This window comes from Ictidomys tridecemlineatus, chromosome 2 (assembly GCF_052094955.1).
Source record: "Ictidomys tridecemlineatus isolate mIctTri1 chromosome 2, mIctTri1.hap1, whole genome shotgun sequence".
In the NCBI taxonomy this organism is placed as follows: Eukaryota; Metazoa; Chordata; class Mammalia; order Rodentia; family Sciuridae; genus Ictidomys; species Ictidomys tridecemlineatus.
The window spans coordinates 139,304,847-139,322,797 of record NC_135478.1 but is presented as its reverse complement, the minus strand read 5'-3'; the positions used below and the strand labels follow the sequence as shown (position 1 = coordinate 139,322,797).

Genomic DNA, 17,951 nt, shown 5'->3' with positions numbered 1-17,951 from the left:
TGTTTCCCTCCCAGAATGGTCCCTATACTTTACATACATTGGTATGTTATATATAACCTCTACTTTTGCAATTCAGAAATGGTTGAATAGTGACCATTGCAGATGGTTCTGCCTCATATTGATTGATTTAACCTTCACAACAACTATGTTAAGATCCATACTTTTCCAAATGAAGAGACTGTGGTACAGGATGGGTTAATTACCCAGCAAGGAAATGGTGGAGCTGGGGTTTGAACTCTATTCTTTGGGTTCAGGGTCAATGCTTTTGCCTATCAGACTTAATTGCAATTTATTTAATAAGTTAAATGGTTACAGAACAAGGGTGCATGAAATAGATTTAGATACTATGGATAATACACAAGAAGACTGAGTCCAAAATCAATGACTATGTGAATCAGTAACACCCCTGGATCCCACATGACCCACAACTATTATGTTGAACCATTTGAAATTGTTCGTCAGAAAAAAAGTAAAATATTCACAATGTCTTATAGTGCTATCTAATCCTCCCCCCCACAACCTTAATTCTCCAAATCCCTCTCTTGGTTCCTTGCCCATGGGAATGAAGGGAGACAAAGACTAAGGTTGCATCTGTGACAGCTTCAGATATCCTTTATCAACCAAGTAAGTCCTATAGTGTTTTATAGCTCAAAAATTTAATGAATAAAAAATTCTGATAAACTGCATCCAATAAACATGGATATCTTGTACTTACAGTCTTATTTTTCTGGTACATGCCCAAGTGAATTCTTATCTATTTGAAAAAAATTCAAAAACAACTCTCCATCACTTCCTGACTAACCTCTGCTTCTCTGTGGCTTGGGAGCACGTCCCAGTCTGCCAAGTGCCCTGACCACAACAGAACAAGTGAAGCGGTTTTTTTCTGACACTCGAGGGCACCAGCATGTCTGCCTCAAACATACTTTTTATCACAATAAGTGCATCTTAATAGGAATGGCATCTTTCCGTGATGCATGGCTCTTACCCTTTTCTACTTCTGCTTTAAGAACACGGAGCGGCCAGGGAGCTTTCGGACAGAATTCCATGCTCTGTGATTCACAAAATGGAAATCTGGCATTCTATGCCAATGACATTTACTTCCGTGGCAGCTCAAGCGGCAAAAAGCCATATGCCATACACTTCGGATTCAGCCAAGCCACGCAAACGGATGTGTGAAAGAGAAATCAGAAAAACAGGACCAGAGCAGTCCCAGGGAGCTGACTACCTCCAGCAAATACACACCACTGTGGCAATTTGTGGGGGGGATGAGATTCTTTTTTCTAATTTAAGAGAACTTTGGGAGGTAAAGGTAAAATGCTTATGATTTTGTTTTGAACCGCATGATGTATTCATGTTTGTGATTTAATATGTCTGGCAGGCACATGTTTCTCGGATCTGCTTGGGTAGCAACCAGTCAGTCACCTAAACGGGATGGACAGCCAGAAGCTGCAGTTGTCCTCTGCACTGAAGGTCTCTTGACAGTCATCCTGGGAAAGGATAAGTGCCCTTATAGATATTATTTTCCCCACTGGCCAGGAAACCAGTCAAATGGGGAAATAGAGTATTCCCTGAATTGCAAGGGCATGTGGGCTAAGCTGCCTAAGAGTGACATAATAAACTACTTACGGTGAAAAATGAAAGAGGGATTATTTATTTATTTATTTGTTTTAACCAGGAGGTTGCAACAAAACTCATTGGAAAAGAGGAAATTCAGGTATTGTTTGTTTGGTTTTTTTCCCCCCTAACAATTCAATCTGTTCAAAGTTTTCCATTCACCTTCTATAAAGTTATATAGATGGGAAAATACTACTATGATTTTTATTAAGAAACAAACTGTAGAATAATTTTATAACTTCCTCAAGCATTGATACCTGAAAAAGCAGATGGGGTTGGTTCTAGAAGTGTTTCTCAGTATGACCTATCTGGATTTGGGGCAAGAAAATTCTTTATTCCATTGAAGTACAAAATACTTAACTATGATTCCTGGGAATTGAACAACACTGATCACCCATGTTTAAATGGTAATAAATTCAGATAATTTTAGCCAATTGAATCAATTTAATTAATGAGTGAATTAGACATATCTAGCCATTCATTCATTCAACACTCAACCCAAAATAATTGAGCAGATACTACTTAAAAAGCATCTGGAAGACACTAAGCCTTAAAAGTTCTTGCTTCCAATGATATACTGACTTAATTTGGAAAGATAGATTTATAAATAAATAACTACTATAGAGCTGGAAGATATTTTTCAAAAGAAATTCTGAATTCCATACTGTGGAGGCAGAGGTGCAAAAATTCATACTGAATGAAAGGAGATGGTAACCATCTAAGGTGGTGCTTGTGCAAAATCCTAAAGGATAAGGAGAATTTCAACAGGCAGATGGGGGAAGACATTCCTGGCAGAGGAAATGAGTATGAGCTAATTCCTGTGATATGAAAGTGTTACAGCACATACCAGAACTGGTGGGCATTCAGGATGTGCTGGTATTGCCCAGGGCAGGTGCAGGGTAAAGATGTGTGGGATGAAGCAGGAAAAGTACTCATCAAGTAGAGATCAGAACATCTTGTTAAGGCCCTGAAACTTTCTAAGCCAGGCAATGTACACACATGGAAGGATAAAAATCAAGAATGATATGGTCATATCTGTGTTGGGGGAAATTTGGAAATGAGAAGATTTCAAAGCTGGGAGATAAGTTAGTGCAACAGTTGATATCGTAGTTTTTCCATAATGATGCTGAGTGATGAACAGTTCCTACAGTTAAGAGGAAGTTTTTCTCACATCCACAGGCCTGTAGGTCAGCTGAGACGGCTGTTTCATTCTAGGGGATGGCTTGGGGAAACTGTGCCCCACATGTCTCATTGTGGGGCCTACACTAAGAGCAGTGGCTGTCCATGGTACATTGTCCTCATGATGAAGGCAGAAGTACAAGAGCCCAATCCCACTGGGCAAGCTAAGCCTCTGCTCACTTCACAACCTCCCCAGCTCAAGCAGGTCATTGACCAAGTCAAAAGTCAAAAGGTGGAGAAATACACTTCACATTCCATGAGTGGTACCAAGGAAGTGAAGGTATACTACCACCAAGAAGCCGTGAGGAATTGTGACCAGCCAGTCACTAGACCATGTTTGGGGTGAGAGAAGAGGAAGACATGAATCAAGGCAATGATAAGAAGGCAGAGGACCAGATAGAGACTATAGTGACTTTGTCCAATGATTGGATTCACAAAGAGTCAGTCCTTAAGTTTCCAAATAGAAATGTACCAGGCTTCCAACTTCAGGAGGGTAGAAAACAACCTGTCTTGTAACCTCCATATTCCTATGCCTGTCACAGTGCACACTGAGTTGCAGATGCAAATAAACATTTGTAGAAAGAATGGAGAGCATTGAAAGTGTAGCTCGGATTGTGACTGTTAACCAAGATGACAACACTGGTGTGGCCATGATGCAGCATGAAGGTTGTGGGACAATAACTTTGCATGTCTTTTAAATCACAGACCCAGTGGCAGATTTGAGATATAGAAAATGCAAGCCTCTGCTCTCAGAAGGCCTGAGAATTGCAGTTCACTGTGATAAGTTCTAGGGTATGTGCATCCACAGGGCCAGAGCTGGAGGAACATCTCAGAGGCATTAGAGTAAGTTGAAGCCAAAAGTGATAGCTTCAGGCTCGAACATTTCTTAAAAGGTGTTGGTTACCCCAATTGGGGGAATGATATCTGTTTAGATGACTTTCTCCCCCACAGAAGCACAGAGCACCTATTATTTTTAATTTTACCAGAACAGCAGGCAAACACAGAGAAACAACAAAAGAAAGAGAAGTGGAGGGGGACTAGCAATCTGGAAACCTCATATCACAAATTCAAATTTCAACATTCATTTTTCTCCCCATAACAACTGCCATGAAAGAGCTGGAGAAAAAGCTGGAAAATTTAACCTTCCTTTCAAGGCACACTTCTGACCTGTTTCCACTCAGTGGCTAAGCCCTGTGCCTGATGATGGAGCAGACAAGCCAGTGTTGGGGGTTGAACAAGGGAGACCAGTGTTTCAGGTCCTGTTTGGCAAAGAGAAAGTGGATAATCTTTACCGATAATTTCATTGTTTCGCAGATACGGAAGCATGATTTTGAAAAATCTGCACAGACATTTAAGCAAGGCAAATTAGCACTTTAATATTTAATGCATATTTAAATAATTAAATATATATTTAAACTCCTGACCCCCCAGATCTGGCATTTTTGCAGAGGATATTAGGAGACTTCAGTTAGGATTTTCTCACTTCTCTTGTTTTAAACTTGTTGCAAATGGCTTCTGGTCCCACTCATTCATTCTGTTTCCTCATCTCATCTTATCCTGGAATCCTCTTTGCCCTCAATCCTCCACCCATCTCATCTAGTACCCTCAGCTGGCTCCTATATATGCTCTTCTTTTTGTTCTGTAGGAAACAGATCTGTTTCTAGTGGTGTGTCCCCAACCTCCCATTTAACATAATTTACTTTGTAATAACAAGATAAATATTTTTTTAAATCAATGAGGACTTATATTTTATCAGAGATCTCCACCTAATATACCCTTCTTAACTAAACAATTCATTCCTATCCACCCTTTAATTTAAAATGCCTCAGTCCTCATTATGCCTTACTTAAAATATAGGTAATTTCCTTTTAATTGGACATATGCTGAAAAATGGTTTCTGTGCCATTATCAAATCCCTTGTATAATCCACAATGGAATCTGAAATTCAGGTCATAGGTACCTGTTAACAACTTGCACAGAGCCCCAAAGTGGAGTTAATAAAAGGGAAAGAAGTTTCAGAAGTCAATGAATAGACAGCTATGTAAAGCAGTTCACTTGGAGAACAGTCTTTATTCCTATGTTCAGGGATGGTCTGAAATTGAACCAAGGGATTGGCATATCACCTTGCTGCCCAGCAAAGGAGCCTAACAATTATTTCCTTCTCATAATTGGCAAGTCTCAATTTAGCTCCTGTTGTACATGCAAAGGAAGATAAACCAGCTTTAGAAAGACTTAAGTATTGCAAACTCTGCCAGACCTCTATCTCAAAGAAACACTCCCCAAATATTTTTTACTGTTGTCCCTCTTGTTCAAATTTTATACTCACTCATGGTAAGCACAATTTGTTTAAATGTGCACATTTACACAAATGTGCACATTTGTGTCATTACAGATAATGATCAGAAAGCAAAAACCTTTAGCAATGATTTTGACCAACTAAAGTTCACAGTTAAATTTTAAGCAAATTTTAAACCGTTTAACCATTTTTATAGCAACTACAGGAACAGGTCAAGAAAATCTAAACCTTCCTCGATAACTGTGGGTCTTCACATGTTTTCCTTTGTGAATGCAAGGATCCAGTGGGAGGAGGGGTGGTGCAAAGCCCCTGGGAATAGATCCCTTTTAGGGTCACCTCTATGTGCCTCATAAATGTTGCATGGGTGTGCACATCTGGGACCACCACGATGGGAGCTCCATTAAGTTAGCTGCCCTAAATCCAAGGGGGAAGCTTGTCTACCTTTCCTAGATTGCCTGCATTAGCATTGCCATAAGGATCCTTTTCCTTTTACAGAGGCAATTAGAATCCTGTGTCACCCCGTCTTCTCCCAGCTCGACATTACCATTGACTGGTGCTGGCTCCAGGCCTGGACTGAGCCAAACAGTTTATATGCCCGGTACATGAAGGTTCAGACCATTCTAGCCGTGGGTAATGTCCGTTTTTCTATCTCACAGATGAGGAAATCTGAAGCTGACAGGGCTGAGCCCTTGTTCAAGGTTATCCAGCTAGAAGAGAGGACCTGGCTCTTTAATCTACAGTGTCCAGCCTTGGGTCACCTGCAGAGGGTTGTGGGTGTGCTCATAAATAAACATGAGGGTTCCTTTCACTTAGGAGTTGATTTCCATTGTGGTCAAAATTGTTCAGGGATCCAACCTAACTTCAACGGTATGAGAAAATTTTTATTTCTACGGAGTTGAACAATCTATCTTGGGAACTCAAAGCAGCAAATTACACTGTAGAACCAAGTGCAAAGTACTGCCAATTTAGGTTTTGAGATTATTATCTGTTGAGATTAATATCTCTCATATATATGGGACCATTTGCAAAGCAAACTTTAGGAGGTCTCTCCTCACAGCGACTCTGGGAAATACCATTATTATTATTGCTTTTACCAGTGTACAAATGAGAAGGGACTTGTTGGTTAAAGGAAATGTTCAAGGTCATGCTGCTTGTGAGGGGTCAACCTGGCACTGCCACCAGGTCTTCCTGATGGCTCTTAGCCTTGCTGCATCAAGGAGGGAGGAGTATCTCAACCTTAGGAGGATGAAAATTGGTTCTTGGAGGGGCAATAAAATCCATTCTTTATATGTCTAAAGCACAGATAAACGTCCATAACACAAACATATAACAATTTTAAGAGGAAGGTGATTGGGGGATAAAATGTCTAAAAAGGCTCCTGGGGGTGGGGACAGGTTGGTAATGCAAGAGGTTGAGAAATTCTGCTCTATAGCACAGGGGCCTTTCACACTTGGCCTGACCTATGTTACCTATTATGAATATATTTCATTTTCTAAAGCCTACACACTTGAATCTATTTAAACAAATGCCTATTTTTTTTTTTTTTAAAAAAAAAGGTAAGTTAATGAAGTCACTCTTGGTCATCTGCCTCTGGCTAGTATAATTGTTACAGATGAGGACTATAGGGGACATAACTCCATAGTTTGTTTAACAGAAAGTGTCAAAGTCCATGAGAAAAAGGCTAATGCTACCTTAAATGAGTTGCTTAAGTGCAAACACACACAAAACCATTTGCTATCTATTCAATGGGAAACATCAAAGGAAAAAAAATAAATCTCTTCACATAAGGCATTTGGTTCCAGAGGTCTGCCCGTGCAGCAACCCCAAAGACCTGTGTGAAGCTTGAAAAGCCTTTTGAATAAATACTAGTTAATGGTCTCGACAGTTGAAAAATGGATAACCTCATCGTACAACATCAGGGCTCTTTAAAAGACTTCTCCTCTACTTAAATATTCATGTTTCAATTAAAACGTACACCTACTTTATTAGCCACACCAGGCCCAGTTCAGATCAATAACAGCAGCACTCGATGGAATTCTAATGAAGATAAACAACTCTGAGTCCTCCCAGCTTCCCCTGGGCACAGACACACAGAGCTTCCTTTCATAACTTGCTCCAAGATATTTTACAGTCACCTGCCTCATGCAAATGCGGAGATTCATGTTTATTCATGGCGAGATTTACAGACCACCTTTCATTCCCTAGGCCAGCTCAGCTAACCAACAGAGCGCTGTCTGCACCGCTATGAAGTTGAGCTGGCCTAGGAAGGGGACTCCTGAATGTGTAATTGTCCCTTGAAAAACATGCACAGAAAGTCAGTAAGCTGAAAGCAGCTTCAAGAGCAAACATATTCTCCTATTTTATTCATGCCTTTGCTGCCTTTAAAGTTTTAAATGTGATCCCTTTTTATACCATACCATAATCCACTAGATGTGACCAGTTGGCAGTAATTTTCTATGGATACTTTTCCAGAAGATTTCTCAGGATCTTTTCTTCTGGCCTGATCTCCAATTCTTCCTAATTGAGATTTTTCTCCCATTGACTCGGAAGAAGCTCATCCGAGCTGGCCAGGGGCAGCTGCGTCTTTGTTGGGCCTGGGTTCCCCCATTGCACAGTCTTTGCTCTTTTAAGCAGGGATGGTTTCTCATCTGCAAGCCTGAGATTCTAACCCCATCCTGTGTACTTAGCTTATTATACCACTGGATAAAGTTTCAAAATCGTCTTTTTGTACTAGAATGACTACATTTTTCAAATCACTCGTTTCTTCCATTTTGGTAATTTGAAAGTGTGGCAAAGTCATGTGATCTTGGTTTACAACGTTGATTTGATAGTCTAAAGTAGCACCAATACTACAAACAAGTATTTTGATGGTCTCTAAAAAGACTCAGCTACCCCAGACAGCAGGTGGTTGTTGGAGAGGCCTTCATTCTGGTCAGCCACAAAGTACAAGAGAATCGTAAGACCTGCTGATTTTTAGGCTGCTACTCACGAGAAACAAAAGTACCTAATAAAGTGGTTTGAAAGAAGATTGTGCCAACATCCATGAACATTTCAGCTTAGGGCCTATTTTTTTTTTTTTGCCAAAGTTAAATGGGTTATTAATTCAGTTCAGAACTTAATATGGGAATTATAGACAGCTTCACTTTTCTTTTTCATTTTAACATAATGGACAAAATAAGTCTTCTTTGGAAAAGGGCAATTTACTCATACTTCATAGGCAGGATTGATCTTGTGATTAAGAAAAGAGCGCTTTCCACCTGCATATGACTCTTTACTTCCTCAAAGCATTTTTACATTTATTACTTCCATTTAATATTGTCCCACCATAGGAGAGGGTGATGGGATCCCAGTCTCCATTTATTTTTTATTTTTCATTAATTTTCTGGGTAGCAGAATGAGGATTAAAATTGCTTCTTACAGACCAACAGACATGCTACCCTATCCATGTACACAATCTGCCCTAGTTGGTGATACATATCCTATGCAACAGCTGATGGTAATTCTTTTTTTTTTTTTTTCCTACTGAGCTGATGGTAATTCTGTTGACACAAATCACCAATAGGGAGCAAATCTGCCTTAATGAAAATACTCATTGATAGCTTTGTCCCTACCCCATGGGTTAATTTTTCTTTGTGCAGTTGGGTCTGATAACAGGCCCCAGATGATCCTAATGCACAGTCAAGGTTGAGAAACACAGATTCCCAGAGATCTATTTTTTACATGTATACTCTTGTTAGAATTTTTAACAGGGAGCAGTCAGCCACATGAGCTTTAAATGAGATTCCTGTACCTGAAATTTCCGTATCACTTGTGTCCTCTTTCCTATCCTCAAAAAGGAAGGCTTCCATGAAATGATTATGGGGCCACTTGTGTGCCGAGGTAACCAGCTGCAGTTTAGCTCTTCTCTAATGCCCATAAAAATGAATAATGCATGCTCTAAAATATTGGTAATAAAAGGCAAAAACATAGAATACAAACTCAATGGTCTGAATCAATGGATTATTCTGCAGACGGCTATATTGAAAAACTGAAAGAAAGTACTTTTCAAAGCATAAATATTTTAATCACTCTCCAATTCTACTTCTCTTATATAAATAAAAAAAACATCCCATCTGCTACTTCCAAAGCCTGGAAGAGCAGAAGACAGCTGCTTTTCCAAACATTCTTTTCTAGCTGCAGCATTAACCATGCATCAGATATCTGCAAATTAATGTCCCAGGCAAAGCAGTTGCAGGAGCTGTTCCTGCCCTGGACAGACTCATATAGTTTGCTGGATAAATTAAAATTTTGAGTTGCAGGGGACTGCTTCTCCATTGAGGAACCCAGGAAGGCAGATGAGTGAGCCCTTCTCACAGAGCCCTGGATCTCAGAGTTGACAATGCATCTGCCTTTCATACTCTGTTCAAAGTGGCAAGAGCCTGAGATGGTGTCCAAGAAAGTTCAAAAGAAATTGTTTCATGTTGGATCTTTTAAGATATTTCTGAATTCAAATTTGGACAGTCTTAGGGGACAAGAAAAACATTAAATCGACCAGTAACTCCAAGTCCCTATTTGTTCCTAAATTCAATCTCCTCTGCTACCAAGTTAATAACAAGAAGAAAAGTGAACTGATTTCAATTTCGGCACTTCTCTCCTCTTCAATTTATTATGGAGTAAAGCAGAACAGTGGCTGATAGGCAGGTGGAAGAAAAAAAAATTAGAAAGACAAACTTTAAACTGAACTAGTGACTCTTACACAGGGCCCTTCTTTGTTAAAAAGGCTAGTGGAGGCAGAACAGGGACATAAAAGAAAAGGGACATAAATATATTTGGATTTGAGCAGCCACTGGCAGAATACCATAAGTGAGATTATATCTGCCCACAAAAAGAAAAACAAAAGGCTCGTCTCGTCCAAATTTCATTAATTTAGATTGATATACACACCTAAAAATCAAATATAGCTACTAATAAAATGTATGCATACATTATTCTGATGGACAGAATAATGGTCCCAAGGATGCCCTGTTCCAACTCCCAGAACCTGTGAATATGTTACCTTATATGGCATAGGGGAATTAAATTGCAGGTGGAATTTAGTTTGTTATCTGCTGATCTTAAGACAAAGAGATGATCTCAGATTATCTAAATTCAATGTAATCACAAGGGTCCTTAAAAGTGGATGGCCAAGGCTGAAGAGGGACCACAGTGATGGACCATCTGAAAGGCTGGACCTGCAGCTTCTGGCTTTGAAGATGGAGAAACAGGGCACAGCCTGAGGAAGGCAGACAGCCTCTAGAAGATGGGAAAAGTCTAGCTTCCCCCTGAGAGCTTCCAGGAAGAAACACAGTTCTGCTGACACCTTAATTTTAGCCCAGCAAAACGCATTTTTGGCTTCTGAACTATAGAATTGTGAGATAATAAATTTGTATTGTCTAAGCTGCTAAATTCGTGGTAATTTGTTACAGCAACAATAGAAAATGAAACATATGTGATAACTATGCATATAATGGTTGCACTTTTCTGGTCACAAAAGTAATCAGGAAGACAAAGCAAAAAAATATATATATTTAATGTAGAAAATTAAATTCCCTTGTCTTTCCTATCTCTGACCCTTCTTTGATATCCACTCTTGACTGACACCAAGACACGGGCTGGTTGGTGGGGTCTCCTTGCCCTGGAGAAGCACATGTCCTCACACATAAGGCTGAGGACTAGAAGTATTTCACAACCCAGCCCTTGCGGAGAGGAACTGATCCAGGACAAAGTGGCTGTAGCCACTTTCAAAGACTATTAATTTATATCTCCTTCTTTTTTTTTTTTTTGGCTTGATTGGATGAAGACTATCCTGTAGATGATTTGCACCGAATTGCAGAGTCTCCCATAATCAACTTAAGTACACTGAAGAGGTTCAGTTATAATCACAGGAGAACTAATGGGTTTCTTTCCTTCGCTGTGCTCCTTGAGTCATGCCTGTCCTCTGGCATAGCTGCTTAGGCACATGGAAGCTCTGGACTGCAGCTTCTAGATCAAAGAGTGTGCTCCATAAAGGAACATCACTATCGCCTAATTCAGTGAAATCAATAGGTGGCCTGAGGTGCAAAGGAAAGATGGCAGACACAACTGAGACAGAATGGTGTACATCCATAAAGGCAGATGATGAGATCCCTATGTTGAGGGAGACAGGTTAGAACCTAAGGATAGAGTCCTTTTCCTGATTTTTTACCTGCAACCAATGTTAATTCAAGATGCCACCCACCAGAAACGCAGCAGAAAGGAAGGATGAGACAGAAATTTAGAGATAAGGAGACAGGGAGGCAAAGACTAACAAGATCATTAAGTGCAGTTGGAATTCAGATAGGTTAAGCTTCAAGCCACAGCCCACAAAGGCCCCAGGGTGTGAGTATGAGACCAGATTCTTAGACTTAGGTTATATTCATAATACTGGGTGAATGGGCTTGTGTGCAGGGAGCCAACCATACCAGAGCCATTTATAAGAGCATATCTAAGGCATTAAAGGCCAACATATGTCTGATCCAGTCCTACAAACAGTTATTAGTCATAGTATTATTATTCCTAGGGCTTTTATTGAAGGATATAGAGTTTATTTATCTTTAAAAACATGGACTTTGCTTCTGTTTCCTTTAGGTTGGTCAACACCTCTCTCTCTTTACTTGACATTCACATATAGATGGTTGTGGGAAAGTTGCACTCTTGTGTGAAATCATACCACAGAAAAACCAAACGACAGCACAGTGCAAAGGATTCATTGCTTATAAACCAAGAATGCTCCACAAAAACCTATACAATTCCCTGAAAAATACCTTTCCTTTAATAAAAATTCTTTTTTTAAAGAGAGAGAGAGAGAGAGAGAGAGAGAGAGAGAGAGAGAGAGAGAGAGAGAATTTTTAATATTTATTTTTCAGTTTTCAGTGGACACAACATCTTTGTTTGTATGTGGTGCTGAGGATCGAACCCGAGCTGCACGCAAGCCAGGCAAGAGCGCTACTTCTTGAGCCACATCCCCAGCCCATAATAAAAATTCTTTTTAACAAAGCACAGGGCAGATGATCTCAACACCTCCATAATCCACAAAGAGACAAATGGCTAAGACAAGGCTGTCTTCCTGATCCGATTGGCTCTGTGCTTGTCTACTCAACAGGTGGAGGAAGGGCACCCTCCCCATTAATTTTATAGTATTGACAAGACATCCCAAACTAAAGCCACAAAGTGATAAGTTCACCTTGACAAAGTTGAAAAGAAAGGGTCTCTACCAGGGGACTCTGACTTGGACAAAAGGGACAAATCTGCTTATACCCAGAGGTTGCTTTCATTGTTGCAGCAACCCAAAGCTGCAGTCTTCTTCTTTCTCTTGCCTTGCCCACCACCTTCTCCAGACAGCTGAGAGACCATACTATAGGTTGAGGATGATGCCCCTCTAACAAGATGGGGAGCCCCTTCCTCTGCCCAAGACCCACTTTACCTTGTTGAAGTCTTCAGAAGTTGCCCTCATTTCCTTCCATGTCTTATTCAGGAGCTGGATACAGATGCAGAAAAACTCCTCAAAGGATCTGTCGTGGGTGAAGAACATCGGGTGGAAGTCATTGCAGGTCTCACTAGCTAGAGGAAGGAGATGGGAAATGAGGAAGTTTTAGAACAGTGAAACAACCACAGGCAGGTTCCCCAAAGAGAGACAAGGACAGCATCTTTACTTAAGCGGCCATGGACAGAAGGGATTTTAAAAAGGCAATCAAAGGCTAGCCCTCATAAAACAAAGAAGTTTAAGGTCAGATTGGCAGACCTACACTTCAGCATATATTTTTTTCTAAAGAACATCAGCTCCAGGACACAGAACTTATGGCTTTGTTTCAAGACTATGTCGAATATGAGCCCTGTATGTGCCTTTTTGACCTTATAGAGATTATTCCAGTTGTCCCCTTGGGCATAGTGCCTCCATCACCCTTAATTTCCCCTTTCTTAACAGAATGACTGGCAGAAGATGGGCTTTCTTGAATACACAATTAATTCCAACTTTGGAAATAGCATCCGTGATTGTGTTTCCAGGGGGCTCTTTTTCCTCTTATGGCAGTGAGGAGGGGACATTTGTGATCATTAACCATCTGATGCCATTAACCATTTGTTTTACATTCCCAGGCACAGATGGCTGGAGGTCAGAGCAAACAAAATGGCTGCGAAGGCTGCATTGGGTCCAGCCTTGCAATCAGTCAAAATTGCATATGAGCCCACCCCTGGTAAGCTTTTTCAGGTCAGATTCAGTGCCCTGGGCTCTAGGTCTGGACACCTCCCACCTCCTCCTCCTCCTCCTCCTCCTCAAACCAGAGCCCAAGCCCCTCCCTGGATCTGTGTCACCTGCCAAGCTTATACTTTCATAGCCCTTTAATGCATATGACACCTCATTTGGTCTTTGTAAGGTCCCTTACTACTCACAAGAACATTGCAGAGCTCAAGGAACTAGGCTTTGTGATCCAACCCACCCCAAACAAATATATATGCTGTTACATATAGTGTAAGTGTTTTTATTTTATTTGGAATCTCTAAAGACCAATTAGTCCTCAAGGCCCAGGATGGTGAAATTTCAGGCATTGGAAGTCCAAGAGAGAAGGGGGAAGGGTCGAAGTGGAGTGAAGAGAAGAGACTTTAGGTTGGGGAGAGCCCTGGTGCCTACCATGTGGATGCACAGCAACTCCACACATACAGAAGATTCTGGTACAGGCCCCCAGAAGCTGGATGAACCCTGACCAGATCTAAGGGGAACATGCTATGCTCTGGCACAGCTAAAGTTGTTGCATACCCAAATCGCCTCTCTTCAAACTTTCTGAATATAGTGGATTCCAGAACTCTGAACATCCTCAAACAGTCACAAATGGGTATGTGTTTGTATAGCTCACCCTGAAAGGCACAACCAGATCTGAATACAAGGCAATGCTATTTTGTCCCAGACAGCTAAGGGCAAAGGTCAACTGCTATATGCAGTCATGGAGAAAGGGTTTGAGCACACAAGATTTAGGTTCATAAGTTCTGTCCATGCCAATCAGAAGCGAAACCTGAAACCGTTTTCCTTTCTGGGTCTGGATTTTCCTAACTAGAAAATAGAAATGAAATCTCCTGTGCCTTTTCCCTAGGCTTTTTCAAGGATCAAATGACACAATTCATGGGAAAGAGCTTTAGAGAGGATAAAAGTTAACACAGATACACCGGGAGGTGGGGACAATGACATGAACCCTATATCAGCACAGTAGTTTCAGGATCATGGGTGACTGTGTGACATTTCCCCTAATTCCTAGTCAAGTGTGTTCATATCTCAGCAATTAGAAGCAAGAACACACAAGTCACCCTCTCTCCCAGCCTGGGTTACTGGCAGTGAGACACTGGCAAATGTGAAGTTTTGACCTGAGACACAAAGCTATTTAGGGAACTTGGAACATCAACACAGGCAAATTGTGCTGTTTGCTGCCCTGGGTAATGAGCTGTCAGTCTCACTTTCATAAGCACTGAAGCCAATGAAATTTACAAGTCCACAGAAGCACCTTAAAACACTATTACCGTCCAAGAACTCGTTATTAATCACATTATCACAGAATCATTTTGGGGCCAAGTGTGATTATGTGTGTACTTTATGCCCCAGATAAAATGTTTATGGGATTACTGGAGCTGAGATTGCCAGGCGAAACTGAGACCCAAAAGCCCCATTCTTGCTTGGGTGAAGAGGGAGGAAGTAACCTCATTAATAACAGGCATGTTAGCTGGCTGCACATTAGGTGCCAGGGCTCCTCCAGGCACTATCTCAACCATCCCTGGAAGGCAGGCATCATGGCATCCTCACTTTATATATAAGGAAGGTGAAACTTGGAGAAAATAAAACCATCCATCATGAGCTTCTTTTAGGTGGCCCCAAGTGCAAGCTTGAAACCCACAATTTAGCTGACCCAGCAGCAGCCTTCCTGCTTTCGTTGACATCAAGAGCCCCGGGCATTTCTTTGTGGTGGCTGCTTTGAAAATTAATTTCTCCACCCACTCTCCTGGATCTCCTGTCATCTCTTTCAACAGAAACCCAGATTGTGACCTGCAGTCCAATGGGGCTCCCAGCAAGTGCAAAGCCAGCGCCTGCTGATTGAGGACACCTGGCCCTATGATAACAGTACCAACGCCAACAACACCACTGCCTGTGACCACAGGCCAGGTGCTGGATGGCAGAGTCTATGTAAATTATGGTCATTTATTGCAACAAGCACTCAAGAGAGAGCTGTTATTAATCTTCCTTTTTTTTTAAATGTTAGAAATAGGATATTTAAGCAGGGGAGGCTCAAGGTTGTATGGATTACAAACCATAAAAGCAGGATTGCAACTTGGATCCACTTGGCTCCAAAACCCATCATCGGTGTAATGTTCCCCTGTTTCCTCATTCTGTTTCTCAGTGAACTCTGTCTCTATTAGACATCAGGATAAAGTATTAAGTACTTATGTCTTTCCTCCAAAACTTTCAAAATGCAGATATTTAAGATTGAAGGGCATTTTGTAGGAAGGGACTGTTCAGATAATCTGATCCATTTGTAGGTAAGCACTGTCAGAAAAGGCAAAATCACTCACTCAGGAGACGATCGTGGTAGGTGGGGCACAAGGATGCCAGAAGCTAGACTACTGAGGCTCGAGTTCTGGCTCTACTACCTCCAAATGAGTTGCCTGGGCAAGTAATTTCACCTCTCTGTGCCTCAGTTCTCATCTGAGGGACAGCAATAACATGTATTTTATAAGGTTGCTGTGAGGATGGGAGGAGTAACTGTCTTTATGACTTAATGCTTTCAACTATGAGGATCATTCGGTGCAACATTTATCAAGTGAACTCTGTCCCAGCCTACCCATTTATAAATGTGAACTCATGTTGGATTACAGGGACATACTGTGTCTTAAGAATAGTGTCCTTCATTTGAGGGTTTAAAAAATACACAAGTAAAATGAGGAAGGTAAGATTTATTGTGCTTTTAATAGAAAACAACACTTATTGAGAAAAAGAAAAGAATTAGCAAGCAATGATTTTATAAATGAAATTTAGAGAGAAGCTTTCAATGAGACAAAAATAGTAAGACATTTTAAAAATCAAATTGTTTTTAAGCACACTATTTTTAACACAATGAGATTCTGCTTTATAAAAAAAGAATCAACTCACTGGTCTTTTAAGTCTGGAATATAAAGATATTTTCAGAGTTCAGTGTAGAATGGATTCTATTAATTTGCTGACATCTAATTTATTTAGAAGTAGGCCAGCTTTGAAAGCAACTATAACCTACACTATAGGTTTAAAAAATAAAAACAAGAATGTAGTACATTTATGTAGCATTTTGTTGTTGTATTAGTCCATTTTCTATTTCTATAACAAAATGCCTGAGGCGGGGTTCTTTGTAAAGAAAAAGAGGCCTATTTAGCTCACAGTTTTGAATGTCCAAGACCTTGGAACCTGAATCTGCTGGCTCAGATGAAGGCCTTTTGGCTACATCACAACATGGCAGATGGAATAACTGTGGGAGTGTGTGCTAGAGGATAGATCACATGGTGAGAAAGAAAGCCAGAGAGATTTGGGGACCAGCTTTGCTCTTTTATAAAAATTCATAAGGGAATGAACTCCCTTCAAGACACGAGCATTAAACCTTTCCAAGGGCATGTCTCTAATGACCTAACTAGCTTCTGCTAGGTTCCACCTTTTAAAGGTCCCGGCATTTCTTAATACAACTGGGAACCACGCCTCCAACACAAGAATGCTTGAGTTACAAACCACATCCTAATCATAGCACTTGTCAAAGCAGGTTCATTCCTCTTCCAAAGGATAATATGAAGTGAAATAGGTATTGTTATGAGAGACTCAGAAGACAGGGATGCTGCAGAGTAACAGCTAAATATGAAAAGAGGAGTATGAAGAATGGGGTCAGGAGTTGCCCTGCAACTTTGAGAAGTTCATTTCAGCTCTCTGGGCTCTGGGTGTCTTAGCTATAAATGAGGTAGAGCAGTGGATTTCTAAGGTTCCTGCCAAGTCTAAAATCCCATCTGTCTGTACACACACACACACACACACACACACACACACAGATTAGATCATGTATTTTTAATACTCTAGCGTCCATCAAACTTAATAGAATTTGGAGACTGTGCCTGCACTGAACTTTAGTCGCTTAACTATGATTTCCTTTATTGACAGAACGGCTACACATTTCACTTCGGGTGTTAAGGCAGCAGAGTGGTATTTGATAGGCTTAGCAAATGTTGATGAGCTAGTATTTACTCTTCATAAGAAAATTGTTACTTGGTTTTATACCCTTTCAACCTATTCATACCACGAAATGTAGACCATTACATAAGAAAATTACTTGATTAAAGATAGAATGACAAAATGACACAGGCAAATACAGACCCTTTTAGTTCTTTCATGAGAATTTTCTAAGACACATATAATTTTCTAGATGCTGAAAAGCTTTCTATGACCCCTGTTATACTAAAAGAGACATTGAACCCATTTTGAAATGACTAGTAGGATACAGATTTAGGAGGCTCTGGGAAAATTAGAATATTTTTACCACAGCATTATAAGCTATTTTGCTAGCAATGGTCTTTGGAAATTGTGCATTTTGAAAGAGATAAGTAGTTCTAATAGAAAGGGCACTTTGCTGTAAAATTATGAATTACAGAAAAAAGGGGAGTAAATCAGACATCCCCCAAAGCATTTAACACATGAAAATTGCCAGAATAGTCATGAAATCTTATTAGTAATGAACAGCACAGAAACTCAGATTAGAGTTATTTGTGGTTTTAGGGTCAGTGTGGATTATATATTTATGAACTCTCAGATGCAAATGCATATTTATACCTTTGCAGAAAA

General features: G+C 40.4%; 1 protein-coding gene across 4 annotated transcripts in view; it reads right to left on the bottom strand.

The window, feature by feature from the left end:
• Positions 1-17,951, bottom strand: part of Elmo1 (engulfment and cell motility 1) — a 557,509-nt gene that overhangs the window by 145,103 nt on the left and 394,455 nt on the right. For all 4 annotated transcript variants that reach the window (XM_021722279.3, XM_078039850.1, XM_005319199.5 and 1 more), the window contains one exon: positions 12,549-12,685. In XM_021722279.3, coding sequence (XP_021577954.1) covers positions 12,549-12,685 — 137 coding nt within the window. The remainder of the gene's footprint in view (positions 1-12,548; positions 12,686-17,951) is intronic.